We start from the raw sequence: 15,029 nt of genomic DNA, 5'->3' as shown, positions 1-15,029 counted from the left end.
ATGGATTTAGGGACGCCTGGGTGGCTCAGTTGGTTAAGCAGCTGCCTTCGGCTCGGGTCGTGATCCCAGCGTCCTGGGATCGAGTCCCACATCGGGCTCCTTGCTCAGCAGGGAGCCTGCTTCTCCCTCTGCCTCTGCCTGCCATTCTGTCTGCCTGTGCTTGCTCTCTCCCCCTCTCTCCCTCTGATAAATAAATAAAATCTTAAAAAAAAAAGATTTTATGGATTTATTTGACAGAGAGAGACACAGTGAGAGAGGAAAAGAGGGAATACAAGCAGGGGAGTGGCAGAGGGAGAAGCAGGCTTCCTGCTGAGCGGGGAGCCCAATGAGGGACTCCATCCCAGGACCCAGGAATCATGACCTGAGCCGAAGGCAGATGCTTAACTAACTGAGCCACCCAGGTGCCCCCAAAACATACATTGTTACAATCACTCTCCCATGCCCCCCTTCACCCAGTTCTCCCTTCTCCCCACCCAGCTAACTATTTTTATTAGCTCTTTTGTTTCCAGAGTTTCTCTCTATAAAGATAAAATATGAGTTCATATTTTATCCCCTCCCCCCACTTTTTAAAAATTTATTTATTTATTTGAGAGAGAGACAGTGAGAGAGAGCATGAGCGAGGAGAAGGTCAGAGAGAGAAGCAGACTCCCCGTGGAGCTGGGAGCCCGATGTGGAACTCAATCCCGGGACTCCGGGATCATGACCTGAGCCGAAGGCAGTCGTCCAACCAACTGAGCCACCCAGGCATTCCCCCACTTTTTTTTTTAAAGATTTAATTTATTTATCTGACAGAGATCACAAGTAGGCAGAGAGGCAGGCAGGGGTGGGGGGAAAGCAGGCTCCCTGCTGAGCACAGAGCCCAATGTGGAGCTCTATTCCAGGACCCTGGGATCATGACCTGAGCTTAAGGCACAGGCTTTAACCCACTGAGCCACCCAGGCATCCCCCTCCCCCCACTTTTAATATAGATTACACATACAGCTATTTCTTCACTTTTTTTTTTCCTCTTAACAATGTATCTTGAAGATCTTTGCATGATAGGGAACAGAGAACACCTTCATTTAAAGTATTTTTAATGACTGCACCCTGTTTTTTCCATATGGATGTACTATGATTTATTTAACTAATTTCATACTGATGACTGCCTAGGCTGTTCCCAGACTTTTGTTCTTATAAACAATGCCACAGAGGGGCACCTGGATGACTCAGTTGGAAGAGCATAAGACTCTTGATCTTGGGGTTTAATCTTGGGGTTGTGAGTTTGAGCCCCATGTTAGGTGTAGAGATTACTAAAAAAAAACAACCCTCAAAACCAACCAGACAAACAAACAAACAAACACAACCTTAAGAAAACAACAACAAATGCCCCAGATACCCTTGTTCACATGCTAGAATCTGTAGATAAATTCTCTGAAAGTGGATCCTTGTGCTACAGAGGAACTGCACTTCTCATTTATTTTTAAATTAAATTAAAAATATTCTTAAAGATTTTATTTTTTTATTTTTTAAAAGATTTTATTTATTTATTTGACACACCGAGAGAGAGAGATCATAAGTAGGCAGAGAGGCAGGCAGAGAGGGAGAAACAGGCTCCCCACTGAGCAGAGCCTGATGCGGGGCTCGATCCAGAACCCTGAGATCATGACCTGAGCCAAAGGCAAAGGCTTAACCCACTGAGCCACCCAGGCATCATCCCCTAAAGATTTTATTTTTAAGCAATTTCTGTACCCAACATGGGGACTTTAACTTAGAATCCTGAGATCAAGATTCACATTCTCTACTGACTAAGCCAGCCAGGTGGCCCTGCACTTGTAATTAGGCAAGTGTTGTGAGGTTCTCCTGCAGAAGATTTATACCGACTGACATTCTTGCCGGTAATGTATCCCTAATATATCGTAATGATATATTTGCTCATGTGACTATTTGGTGGTTTCTCTCTCCATACGATTGTAAACTCCAGGGATTAAGTCTCTATTGCTCATCATCACAGATACTCAGTAAATGTTGAACTCATGAATGGATTCACACATCTACCAGAAGCGGGTAGCCAGAGAGGGAGGAACCCATTTGTCCTCACTGTGCCCAGCCCAGCTTCCTCCATTCCTACTGTAGACTCACTTTCCATCCAGACAGTGGCTGAGACCCTGTGAGAGTTTCTGGAAGAAACTAACCCTGACATCTCACTCATAAGTCCCACTTCAGGGCAGCCCTTCTCCTGCTGTGAAATCAAGAAGTCCAGTATCTCAGTCCTATAAGGAGCTTGGAAAATACACCCTGGTCTAATGCTTGAATCCCCTGCCCAGCTTCTGGGTACATACTTCCAGTGACAGGGAACTCACCCCTTCCAAGTGACTCCTTTCAACTTCAGATAGCTAACATACATTTATTTATTTATTTATTTATTTATTATTTTTAAAGATTTTATTTATTTGACAGAGATCACAAGTAGGCAGAGAGGCAGGCAGAGAGAGAGGGGGAGGCAGGCTCCCTGCTGAGCAGAGAGCCCGATGTGGGGCTTGATCCCAGGACCCTGGGATCATGACCTGAGCCGAAGGCAGAGGCTTTAACCCACTGAGCCACCCAGGCACCCCCAGATAGCTAACTTTTAGAAAGCTTCTCCATTGTTGAGTTGAAACCCTGTAGCTGCCTCCTCTTCAGGGTATTCCAACTGGGACCTTGTAGAAACAGGGCTTTCTGGCAGATGAGTAGTGGGGAGGTTTGGGGACAGGTACCCCTCATCTTTTTCTAGCAAGCCGAGTGAACTTTCCAAAGAAGCTGTGCAGAGCACGACCTGCCTATCTCCTCACTCTGTCCTGTCCTGCCCACAGGTACGTGCAGGAAGGACGGTTCCGAATTGAGGAGAGGACACTGACAGCCTTCCAGTGGCTCTACAGCCCACAGCAGCATCGTATCCTCAGCCGTGCCGACCTTGAGTCTCCCTCCAGGTAAAGGGACCCACAGCCCTTACTCTCCAAAGGCCGTACTTATGTAGCAAGCTGCACACAGGTCTGCAAATCTGCCATGGGGACCACTGCCCTCACTGGCAGAGGATCCTCCTCCCAGCGTTCTGGAAAGAGTATGTCAGCCTGGGTGCTAGTTCAGCCTAGAAGGCACAGAGTGATTTGAGGGAGCTCACTGCCTCTGCTTTTTCCTCTGTAAAATGGGTATGATTATCATGAAGATCATGAGTCTCAAGGGATTTCTTTTTTTTTTTTAAAGATTTTATTTATTTATTTGATAGAGAGAGATCACAAGTAGATGGAGAGGCAGGTAGAGAGAGAGAGATGGAAGCAGGCTCCCTGCTGAGCAGAGAGCCCGATGTGGGACTCGATCCGAGGACCCTGAGATCATGACCTAAGCTGAAGGCAGCAGCTTAACCCACTGAGCCACCCAGGCGCCCATGAGTCTCAAGGGAAATGATGCCTGCAGAGAATTCTAAGGCCTAGGAGTCAGGTGGTTCCTCTTTAAGAGGAAGAGTGGCTGGAAGATTTGCTGGGCAGCCTCCCCACCCCTCCTTGACCTGGGTGGGTGGAGCTAGTCCTGCCTTCCTCCTCTCCTCCTTCCCTCCTCAGACGTCCAGCTGGGAGCCTGCGTCTGAGTGAGGGGCTGGGAGAAGAGGGCTTTTGCTGACCCAGATTCCTGCTCCCAGGCTCCTGCCCTCTCTTCCACCACACTGGATAGATGTGACAAGCATTAGTGGTCTCCACAGGGATCCTGGGTAAACCTGCTGTGGCCTCACCCCCTTCCCAAGGCTTTTGCTAGACCTGATCTTGAACTTTCTTCCACATTCCCCCTCAAGGGGAACTAGAGTAGCAGGACCCTCACAGCCAAGAATGAGCCGGCCACACCTCCCTGGGGTGGTTTAAATGAAAGAAGAGTGGAGGTGGTATCATTTGGGGGGGTATGTCATGGGCTGGCCCACAAGAGAACAGGGGTAGTGTTCTACCGTTGCTCCCCAGATGACCCCAGGAATAAGATTTAGAAGTTGGTGGGAGACTTCACCTCCTAGATATCTGCCCGCAATCCTGTTTAGCTAAGAGCAGTGCTCTCTCGTCTCATCAAGCTTTCAGTAGGTATGGGAAATAGCGAGTTGGTTGGGTACTCTGGATATCCGTCTGACACTCTGGAAGAAGAATGAATTGGATGATGATGTGGAAGTGACAGGAACTCTGGGAAGGGTGACTCGGGCCACCTGGGAACTCTCAGTAGTTAATGAATGGGTAGTCAGACAAGCGTCCTGGATTCCAGAGGTTGGATTTCAGATAATGTACAGAAAAGACAGAAAATTCGCTGGAGCATGAGGCAAGACTATTAGGAAGGGTGCCAAAATGAAATTCTGAGTGTATATCAGTGAATGCTTGCAGGGGAAAAGAAATAGGCTGGTGTGGTGTGGGAGAGGCTAGTGACACATGGACAGGAAGGCCACAGGGTCAGGTCACTTGCAGGCAATGTGCAAAACCCTACTGTGTGCCATTCCCCTCTGATATACTAAAGTAGGTTCTCCCTCCCCTTCTCTCCTTGCTTTCAAAGCGCGTGCCATGATCTGACATTCTCTTGTTTGTCTATTTGTTCATTGTCCATGACAACGCCCCTCCCCCGACCATGTAAGCTTTATGAGGGCAGGGCCTTTTCCAGCTTGTTCTTTGCTGTGTCCTGAGGTTCTGTGTCAGAGAAGGAGTTCATGAAGCAGGTACTGGGGGAAAGACAAACAAGGGCAATGCAGGCACAGAATCTGTACGAAGGCTGGGAGAGAGGCTAGCCTCCTGGATTCCATGACAGGTGGGCCAGTTTTACCTGCCCAGGGTAACAGCAAGGCAAGAAGAGGAGGCTGAGACCTCCTGCCCATTCCGGTGGCTCAGAGCTGACAGAGCTGCTCTGTCTTCTGAGTGGAAGGCCAAGAACGCATTTAAGAGTCACAGGAGTAGAGCTGAGTCCTTGGAGGAGGGCTGCAATCCTAAGACAGGATGGAGCTGTTTGGAATAAAATCAGCTCTCATACTTGGGAAGGCTCCATCCCAGGGGAGTTGAAGAGGAGGCTGCCTTACTCTGTGATAATTTCTGTGACAGAATATTAATAGTTAACGTTTTGAGTGCTTATTATGTGTCATGTGTAAATACTTTGTAAGAATAAATTGATTTAATCTTCATAACAAGGCTATGATTTAAGTACTCTTGTTCTCCCCATTTTTCAGATGACTTAACCGAGGCACGGGGGTTAAATAATAGCTAGTAAGTTGCTATGCATGTAACCACCATGCACCCTGCCTCTCAGAGAATAAGGCACATGCCCAAAGGCAGGAGACAGCTAAGGTAATGTCTGTCTTTTTTTTTTTTTTTTTTTTTTTTAAGATTTTATTTATTTATTTGACAGAGAGAGATCACAAGTAGGCAGAGAGGCAGGCAGAGAGAGAGAGAGAGAGGAGGAAGCAGGCTCCCTGCTAAGCAGAGAGCCCGATGCGGGACTCGATCCCAGGATCCCGAGATCATGACCTGAGCCGAAGGCAGCGGCTTAACCCACTGAGCCACCCAGGCGCCCGGTAATGTCTGTCTTGACAAGGAGGAAATAACTCCAGAAACTGTATATAGGGAACTTAGGATTTGTCCGGGTCAATTTCAGAGTTGATTTCTAAAGAGAGGATTTGAGAATTCAGCACGTGAATTCCCTGAGAACCCATTCTGCTGGGAGAAGCTTATTTGCTTTCCCGATTAGTTTTCTAAACTAGAAAGTAGGTTGATGGTGGCGGAGCAGAAGACTAGTTCTGAGTTTGATGAGTGGGCTGCCAGTGGCTGCATCCTGCTCCACATGGAGAGCTGGTGACATTGCTGGTGGCAGGAACCGGGGCACCACCCCAACAGACAAGATAGCAGACTTGAGATCCATAGTGCCCTGGAGGCTGGGTTCCTAAGTCCAAGTCTAGCAGGTACAATTTAACAGGGATGAATGAGAAATTTATTTTGGCCTCCAGTCCTGCCTATACCTGGAGTGAGACAAGGGACTCAGTGGTGTCTGATGGGTTCTGACTGCCTAGAAGCTGGGGTCTAGCCCCATGATTTAGGTTTTAAGAACATGCTCGCATCTCGAGGCTGTAAGAGCTTGGGGCAGAATCCAGGGCAGGGGAAGGGAAGGCCCTGCCGTTCTGAGTCTCAGAGGAAGGTTCCTCTAATAGGAAGTTTCCTTCTTCTGTTCATTTGTTTGGCGGGCACGGACTGAGTGCCTTTTCTCTGGTAACACCGTGCCGGGTATGACCCTGGAATGGCTGAGCAGGTTGCATTTCAGGATGATGGATAGAGCTGCTGAAGGGACTCAGACCATGGGCTGGCCACCTCTGTCTTCCTTTCTTCCTTCACCCTGCTCTGAGTCAGGCTTTGGTGTTGCAGGGCCTCGTTGTGAGACAGACAAGGATTCTGCCTCCATGGGGCACATATTCTAGTGGGAGACAGACCACAGACACATAGACAAGAGAATTCCCTATGGCGATCAGTGTGCTGAAGGTGCTAAAACAGGGCATCAAGAAAGTGTAACCAGTGTGTGTGTGTGTGGGGGGGGGGGGGTTTGGATGAGGTGGAAGGCTTCTCTGAGAAGATGAGTCCTGAAGGACACAAGGGGCAGCCATATGGAGAAGCTGCTGGTGGATGGGGGAAGGGGACACAGGAGATGTGATGGAAGAGAATTGCAGGGGCAGGAAACAGCAAGGACAAGGCCCTAAGTATATTCTAGAACAGAAAGCCACCGTGGCCACAGCAGGGTGATGCCATGGTCAGCAGATAGAAGGGAGGCAGATTTCCATGAAGCTTAAGAATGGCTTTCTAGCACTTAGATTTGCCTGAGGACGGTGTGGGCTGCCTCCTGAGGGAGGGAGCTTCTCATCCCTGAGGTGTATAAGCCATGTTCCAGAGGCCGCCTGGTGTGGAGGTTACCAAGAAAAGGACTGAGGCATCCCAAAGGCTGCCTACAGGACCCCTTCATTTCTTCAACCCCTTCAACCTCGGGAGCGTCCCTGGTTTGGCGGAAGCTGGGAGGAAGTCTGTGGAGTGAATGAAGGAAAGCTCCCAGGTGCCAGGTGCAAAGCAGGGGCAGTTTCAGGGGTTTGGTGATCCCAGAGGCCTCCTACTTCCAAGTCCAGGTAACACTGTACCTCCTCCCTAGGTCCACCCCCACAAAGCTGGAGACCAGGAACCTAGGGATCTTTCCCCATTTCCCTTCCCCACAGGGCCCCACGCTCCAGAAACTTCTGTGGGCTGGTGGGCCGTTCCTTCCTCTCCCCCGGGTCCCTTGGGTGCGCCTGCTCCGCCTCGCGCCTTTGTTCCTGAGGAGCCGCCTCAGGCAGTTTCCTAACGCCGGCGGCGACTAGGGCTTCCCAGCTGCGGGCTCCGCGCTCGGGACCCGCCGCACCCCCCACCCCGCCGCGCCCGCCCGCCCCCCGACCCTCCCTGTGCGCCCCTTCTGCAGGGGCGCAGCAGCGTGCGGGGCGAGCGGAGCCGGGCCGGGCCCCGCCGGGCCCCGGGCCGCGGCGTCTCCGGCGGCCGAGGGGAGCGGGCCGGGCGCGCCCGTAGCATGCGCGGGCGCGCGGCTCGGGCGGCTGGGGGCGCGCCCGCCAGGTGTGCGGGCGGCCGCGGGTAGCGGAAGGCGCAGCTTTGTGCGTTCGCAGCCGCCGGCCGGCCGCGCGCGTGTGCGCGCCGCGGTGACGGCGCACGCGGCTGGGCGGGCTGCGAGGGAAGCCCGCCGCCGGGAGGGGGCTTGGGTCCGGATGGAGACAGTAGGACGCCGCCGTTGCGGGCGTACGGGCGGGGTGAGCCGCCGCCGCGGCTGACTGTTGACATTCTGTCCACGTCGAGAAGTGAGCTCTGGGCGCCGTGCGTCGGAGAAGGTCAGTGGGTCCGGGGCTGATTCCAGAAACAGCCTGGGTCGGGGCGCGAGTCCTGGGTGTGACTGAACGTGAAATCGGGGTGGATGTTGTGAGTGTAAATGCGTGTGTTTGCAAAGAGAAATGCAGCTCGTACGTGTGCGAGCTCTGTGGTGCGGTTCTACAGGGCAATTAAGCGTAATGGGTTCTGTTTGGGAGATGGGGTGACTGTCCCCGGCAATCCATGCGGGTGGGGCATTGCGCACACACATCACGTATCTCTGTGTGTGTGTGTGTGTGTGTGTGTGTGTGTGTGTGAGACGTTGCTCAGCTCCCGTCAAAGTCTTTGGCTAGAGAAGCTGACCGAGGTGGAGGTCAGAGGTGGGGTGTTTACAGGTGGTGGCCGAAGGAAACAGCCAGGAATCCAGGGGGACCCTGGGGCTAGTCTGGGTTAATTTTTTTTTTTTTTCCCTCCAACGGGCATAAATCCCACCCCATCCTCACTCTAACCTGTGCCTGTTGCGGAGAAGGGAGCCAGGATGGCGGGGTGCTGGCAGAGAGGCGTTAATGGACCACAAGGGCAGGGCCGGCTACCAGCCCGCTGTTCATTTCTGGAGGCCCTGAGTGAGGGAGTGTGGCAGAGCCAGCCTTGGGTGGGGGGCTAGGGCAGGTGTGTGTTCAGGGGACCTCAGGACTGTGTAGAGTCCACTTGGTTTTGCCACGACCAGATGCTGCATGTCTGGACCAGGCTGGCTGGGGGGACATCCTTCTTCCTCCTTATCTGTTTCCTGTAGCTCCCTCTACACCCTTCTTAACCAAAGGGCATTGATATGCAAGTGGGGTTTGGGCTCTGAATGCTGGAGATCTGCCTCCAGTTGAGTGGTCCCCTTCTGAGCAGCCTCCCTAAGGGAATAATAGGATTGTCCTGGGCCGGGTGCCAGGACTCTTGGGTTCTTTTCATGCTTTGTGACACTGAATTTACCTTAAGCCTCACAAGCCTCAGTTTCCCATGCAGAGGGAAGAATCACCCCCCTCTTTGCTACGGGTTAGGGAGGATTCAAACAGGGGCCAGAGTAGAGGTGGGGTGGGGCAGGGAGGCTGGGAGTGACTCAGGGCTGTGAGGTCCCAGGAGTGATTTCTCCCAGGAAAGTCCCATCACATCTTTGTGACTTGGGCAAGAGTTGGGGGAGGCTCTGTCCTCACCTCCAAGCAGGTGTGTTGGTTTTCTGAGTCCCAGGGTGAGGCAGTGTGGGTTTCTGCTAGTTCTGGCTGCTCAGGCTTCAAGAAGCTACCTGAGGTCCCCTCTCCTTTGAAAGATGTTGAAGAGTGGGGGTGCACTTGGGGGGTCTGTTTGGGGGCTGGGATGGGGGACTGGAGTTGAAGAGCCACAGAAGTTTCTGGATAGAGGCAGATGTTAAAGATGGTAGGGCCAGGGCATACCTAGCTGAGACTCCTGCTCAACCTAGGGTGTTGAAGCAATTTGAGGGAGGTGGCTTTAGTTCCAGAGAGATGACCCTCCTCCTGCAGGTACCCTCATACCCTCTTCTCCCTGTTTCCTGTACCTTGTCTGGAGCAAGTGTGGCTGATTTGCTGTTTCAGGATGACTTGAACCTTGAGGAAAAGGGACCCTGGGATGGATGGTCATAGCAGCAACAGCTGGTTAAGCATAAAGGCCCTGTTGTTACTCAAGCCTGGGTTCGTATTCCAGCCCCACCATCCTCTCACTGTGTCTCCACCTCTGTTCCCCCAAAGCAGAAGCTGAGAGAAAGGCTTGTGTATGGTGGTTTGTTTGGGAAGTGGTCTTGGGAAACAAGGGTACGGCAGAGGGCATGAAGGGGAAAAAGGGAAAGCGAAGGGCGGCTGTTTGGCTTAGTTTATGGAGCATGGGACTATGGGACTTTTGGTCTCGGGGTTGTGAGTTCAAGCCCCATGTTGGATGTAGTTTGCCCAAAAAAAAAAAAAAAAATAGAAAAGGGGAAAGCAGTACAAGGATGAATTTAAAAGAAAAGATTTTATTTATTTGAGACAGAGAGTGAGTGTGTGTGTACATTAGCAGGGGTAGAAGTAGAGGGAGAAGAAGAAGCAGACTCCCCCCACATCAGGGAGCCTGACAACATGGAGCTCCATCCCAGGACCCGAAGATCATGACCTGAGCCAAAGGCAGATGCTTAACCAACTGAACCACCCAGATGCCCCAAGGATGCATTTTCTAAATAGATTTATTTATTTTAGGGAGAGAGAGAATGAGTGTGAGGGGCGGGGCAGAGAGAATCTCAAGCAGGCTCTGAGTGCAGAGCCTGGTATGGGGATCTATCCCATGACTCTGAGATCATGACCTGAGCAGAAACCAACATTTGGACGCTTAAGTGACTGAGCCACTCAGGTGCCCCAGAGTACGTTATTTTTTTGACCACCAGTCTGTCCTGGGCAGTCTCCTGAGGAGCCTTATGGAATGCATTTCAGAACTGCCCCATTGTGGAGAGAGACAGGGAAGCATTCATTCATCAGCTCTCTTCCCCACTGGACAGGATGACTCCGTGGACAGTAACTCCCACATGCCTCCAGGCCACACCTGTGTGAGGCCCAAGTGGGTTCTTGAGGGCGTCCCACATTGAAGCCTCAGAGAAGGCCCCACACAGCCCTTGGTGAAGTTTTGCATGAGGGCCGTGTGCTGCAGCTCCAAGGCTGCAGAAGGCTGGTTGTTGCTGAAGTGGCTGGAGTAAGAAATGTGGCAGAGAGGGTTTGAAGCTGCATACTGTATCCAACATGCTGCATGACCTTGGGCAAATACCTGTCTTCTCTGAGCCTCAGTTTTCTTATCGGGGATTATCAGCATTAAATAAGGTATTTATTAAATTTTTGAACCTGGCAATGCATCCTTAAATGTATTTCTGTATAGTTGGGAAGAACGCACATTGTGGGGAGCTCAGACATTCATTCACTTGAGTGGGGGAGGAGGTGGATTAAGTGACCTCTAAATATGTACCCCCCTCCCAACCCCTGGCCCCTGGCAGTAGAATCTGGGGTTCCAGGGCCAGACACCTGCCCCAGGCAGTTCCTTCTGGAGCTGTGGCCCCATCTCCCAGATCCCCTGTAATGTCCTGCAGTGCAGTCTGTGGACTGGAGCCAGCTTGCTCTGCCCCCGGGCCGGCTGCTCGGAGGTGCCTCTTGCTGGGCTTGTCCCTGGCAGCGGGCAGTGGGACTCGAGGGGTGTGGGCGGCTTGAAGCAAGTACTTGGAAGAGGAGTGGCAGGAGGGCAGGTGCTGGCGTGTGGAGTTGGCAGATGGTGGTGGGCACTGGTCTGGGCCACAGTCAGTGGGGAGTTCAGTACAGGGGATGGAGGAAGGGGAAAGAAAATAGCAGAAAGAGAAGGGAGGGGATGGCCAAGAGTGAGGAGGAGCCAGGCCTGTGGGGCGAGGTAGGCAGCCTGGTGCCTGAGGTGGCAGGGACAGGCTGGGCCTCTGGGAGAGCGACGGGGGTTAGCATGAGATGAGGGATGACAGTGGTTGAGAATTAGTTGGTGGTCCCAGGACATAGGCCGGACAGGCTTCGTATTTCAGGGTGGGGCACCTAGATTTGGCCTCCTCATCCTCCTTTGCCCCCCAAGGGCTCCCAGCCTTTCTCTGGCCATACCACCTGCTCTGGCAGCCTAGATGCTGTCTGTAGACATTTGTGTCCTGTTGAGGATGTGCTTCTGCCAAGGCTGTGTACCATGGTGGCCCTAGTGTCCCTAGCCTACCCACTGTTTCTGAGAAACATGCCACCCCCTCAGGGAGATGGCACACAGTGGAGACAGGGTCCAGCTGCCTCGTGCTTATGCCCAGGCAGCTCAGGCCGGCAGCCCAGAGGTCACTGCATCCATCCCTCTGCCTGCAGGCAAGGTCCCATGCAGCCCAGGCCAGGGATGTTCAGCAGCCACTATCTTCATTTACAGCCATTTAAAGATCTCTCTGACCTCTGCAATTTGGGACTCCTTTTGTTTTTAATAAATCTAGTAAAAAAAAAAAATCAGTAATGCTGGTGTATCTACCTCCTCCCTTTTTATTTATTATTATTGTTGTTTTAAAAGATTTTATCTATTTATTTTTCAGGGAGACAGAGCACATAAGCAGAGGGAGCGGCAGGCAGTGGGGAGAAGCAGGCTCCTTGCCGAGCAGGGTGTCTGATGCGGGACTCCATCCCAGCTCCTGGGATCACGACCTGAGCTGAAGGCAGACGCTTTTTTTTTTTTTTTTTTTTTTTTTTTGTTTTGAAAAACATTTTCAGTTGCATTAACTGACTGAGCCACCCAGGCGTCCCCACCACCTCTTCCCTTTTTAAAGAGGACTTCTTTATGGAGCCACATGACTGTCTCTTCTTGCCCACACCTTTCTCTGAGTGCTTCGGTGCTTCTCTAGTAGGAAGTTCTGCTTCATGTCTGATCTTAATCAGCGATACTGTAGTTGGTTTTTATTTTATTTATTTATTTTTTATTTTGCTCTGCTTGCCACAACCCTTCAGGGCTTGTGTATAGTTATAAGGGGGATTCCTTTCCACCTGCCACAGGGACTCCCCTGGCAGGTGGGACCCCAAGGCAAGGCTTGGGCTCTGGGGGACTCGGCCTGAAAGCAGAATGTGCTGAGCCCCTGGCCCTGGCCGTGCTGGGGTCTCAGAGCCAGCTGGTTTCCCGTCCCTTTCTCCAGTTCCGATCCAGGGCTGGCAGCCTGCTTCCTGAATTATGCTGGGTCTGCTGACTGGGCTCTGCCAGGTCTGGGTCAGCAGATGGCAGCAGGCACAGGCCCCTGGGGGACCTTGCCGATGAGATGACCAGTAGTGAGCAAGACCAGGAGGGGAGGGACAGGCTGCTCGGCACAGGGAGCTGTGCACACGTGTCTGGAGGGCACGTTGCTGCGCATCTCTGTATGTGTGTGTCCCTGTGTGCATTGTTGTGCTTTGTTGTATGTTCCTTTGCTTTCCCCTGGGTATGCATGTCGGCCACTCACTGGGCGCCCTCCAGAGTCCTCAAAGATGCAGGTCTGATGGCTGGTGATACTTGGCCCCAGCATGATTGCCTGGCCCCCTGTGGCTCGTGAGTCTTCTGCCCTGCCGTGCTCTGCCCTCTCTCCAAGTTTCCTGTCCTTGTACCTCCCTCTGCCTTGAGGGAGTTGCTTCTTCCCCACTGACTCGGGGTGGGGAAGGGGCATTGCCTTTGGGGCAGGGCCTGGGAGGGATAATTGGTGCACCTTCCAGCCCCAGCCTTTGAGCTCTGAACATCCAGTGGCAGGTGGATGAGCCCTGGATTGAGGAGATGAGTCAGGAATGGCTGCAGGGGGTGGACTGAAGCCTGGCTGTATGTGTCAGCATGCTTCAGGGAAGTGTGTGTGTGCCCCACACACTTGAACCCTCCCCGCCGCTGCCCAGGGGCCCGAGTATCAGTGCGGCCGTGGGAGGCCCCCCCTACTGTCCACGTCCTGGTTGCTGGGGCCAGCAGTTTCTGATAGGGAGCAGAGTGGTCTCTGGGGGCTCTGGGCATTCTATGGGGGCCCTTCGCCTCGAGTAATTCCTGTCACCACAATCATTTATATTTCTGGAGCTCTTCCTGAGCCAGGTCGTGGACTGTACACCATCCATGTGTTAGCTCCTTGGCTCCTCAGAGCAATGCTATGACGTGGGTTCTGAAAGTATCCCCATTTTATGAAGAAGTAGAGGCTTAGAGAGGCTGGGTCACTTCCCCGAGATCACATAGCTAGTAAGTAGTGGAGCCCGCCAGCTCTGTTCTTTACATTTGCTGCTGTTCCATTCACTCTTCACAAAGCTGGACTGTTTTGTCCTTGCCGTCTCCCCTTCCGAATGGCTGTCCCAGTCACCCTCTCCAAACAGGTCTCTTCACACACCCAGGCACCTTTGGATCCTACCAGTTTTCCTCTTTCACCTCCTCCCTCCCATTCCCCGTGGGGCAGGGATCTACCTTGTTCACCATTCTATCCTCAGCACTAGCAGAGTCTGGAACATAGCAGGGATGGTCTGAGACCAATTCCATTGTGTGTGTGTGTGTGTGTGTGTGTGTGTGTGTGTGTGGTTGTGGTTGTGATTGGATGGGTAAGTCTTGCCATATATATAATGAAACAATTTTTGGACACCAACAGGGATAATGAGAATTCAACTCGATTCTGACACGACCCACCCAGAGATAGCCCCGTGTTCCACAGGGGAAGGGTTCAGTCTAACAGAGGCTAGTCACAAGCCCAGGTTGTCCTGTGCTTCTGACCCCTGACAATGCAAAAGAGGTTCCCAGGACCTCCTCCTGCTCAGGTTGGGGAAATTTGCTAGAGCAGCTCCCAAACTCAGAGTTTATTTTCCTTACTAGATTACCCATTTATTATGAAAGGATGTAAGTCAAGAATAGGCAGGTAGAAGAGGTGTGTGGGACAGTGTGTGGGGAGAGGGGAGAGGGTATGCTCTCTCCCCATTTTCCACATTTTCACCAACCCGGACGTTCTCCCAGCCCTGTCCTTGTGCATGTTTATGGAGGCTTCCTCACATAGCCACAATTGATTAAATTAGCCATTGGCGATTGAATCAGTCTCCTGCTCCTCTCAGCTCTCTAGAGGTCAGGGGTGGGACTAAAAGTTCCAACCCTCTAATCACATGATTGGTTCTCTTGGCAACCAGCCTCCAACCCTTGGTGCTTCTAAAAGTCACCTCATTCACATGACAGGACACCCTTATCACTCTCGGCACTTATGAAATTCCAAGGGTTTGGGGAGCTGTGAGCCAGGAACGGTAGACAAAGACCAAACATGTATTTCTTATAAATCACACTATCTCGGGATGCAGTAAATAAGCACCTATTGAATGAATGAATGAGAGAATGAGTATATGAAGATACATTTGCCTCAAGGCCCAGGCTCTTAACCCCTCTGTCCTGTCTCTCAGGCGGCAGAGACCATCGCCGGGTGGCCAGGGGCACAGGCTCTGAAGCTGGCTTGCTGGGTTCAGTTCTGGCTCTGCCTCTCTTCTGGTTATTTCATACTGCATCACAAACTGTCCACAAGCTCACGGCTGAAAACAAAGGCAGTATTTATTTTGCTCCGGAATCTGCACTTGGGGCAGAGCGGTCATCATCTGGGGTGGCTCAGAGCAGGGATCAGAATGGTCTGAAGGCTCAGTTGCTCACGTCTGGCATTTAATGCTGGCTCTTGGCTTG

General features: G+C 52.1%; 1 protein-coding gene across 5 annotated transcripts in view; it reads left to right on the top strand.

The window, feature by feature from the left end:
- RAP1GAP2 (RAP1 GTPase activating protein 2) overlaps positions 1-15,029 on the top strand; it is a 232,225-nt gene that overhangs the window by 19,289 nt on the left and 197,907 nt on the right. For 4 of the 5 annotated variants that reach the window (XR_004280815.1, XM_032322457.1, XM_032322453.1 and 1 more), the window contains exon 2: positions 2,829-2,945. Coding sequence is in view for 3 of the 5 variants with exons in the window: in XM_032322457.1 (XP_032178348.1) it covers positions 2,829-2,945 (117 nt within the window). In the remaining 2 variants the exon portion in view is untranslated. Of the gene's footprint in view, positions 1-2,828; positions 2,946-7,668; positions 7,868-15,029 lie in introns of those variants that run through there. The other variant, XM_032322458.1, reaches the window with a different exon arrangement.

Source organism: Mustela erminea, chromosome 18, assembly GCF_009829155.1.
Source record: "Mustela erminea isolate mMusErm1 chromosome 18, mMusErm1.Pri, whole genome shotgun sequence".
NCBI classification, from domain to species: Eukaryota; Metazoa; Chordata; class Mammalia; order Carnivora; family Mustelidae; genus Mustela; species Mustela erminea.
The sequence above is the reverse complement of the archived record's forward strand: the minus strand, read 5'-3'. Positions and strand labels throughout refer to the sequence as shown.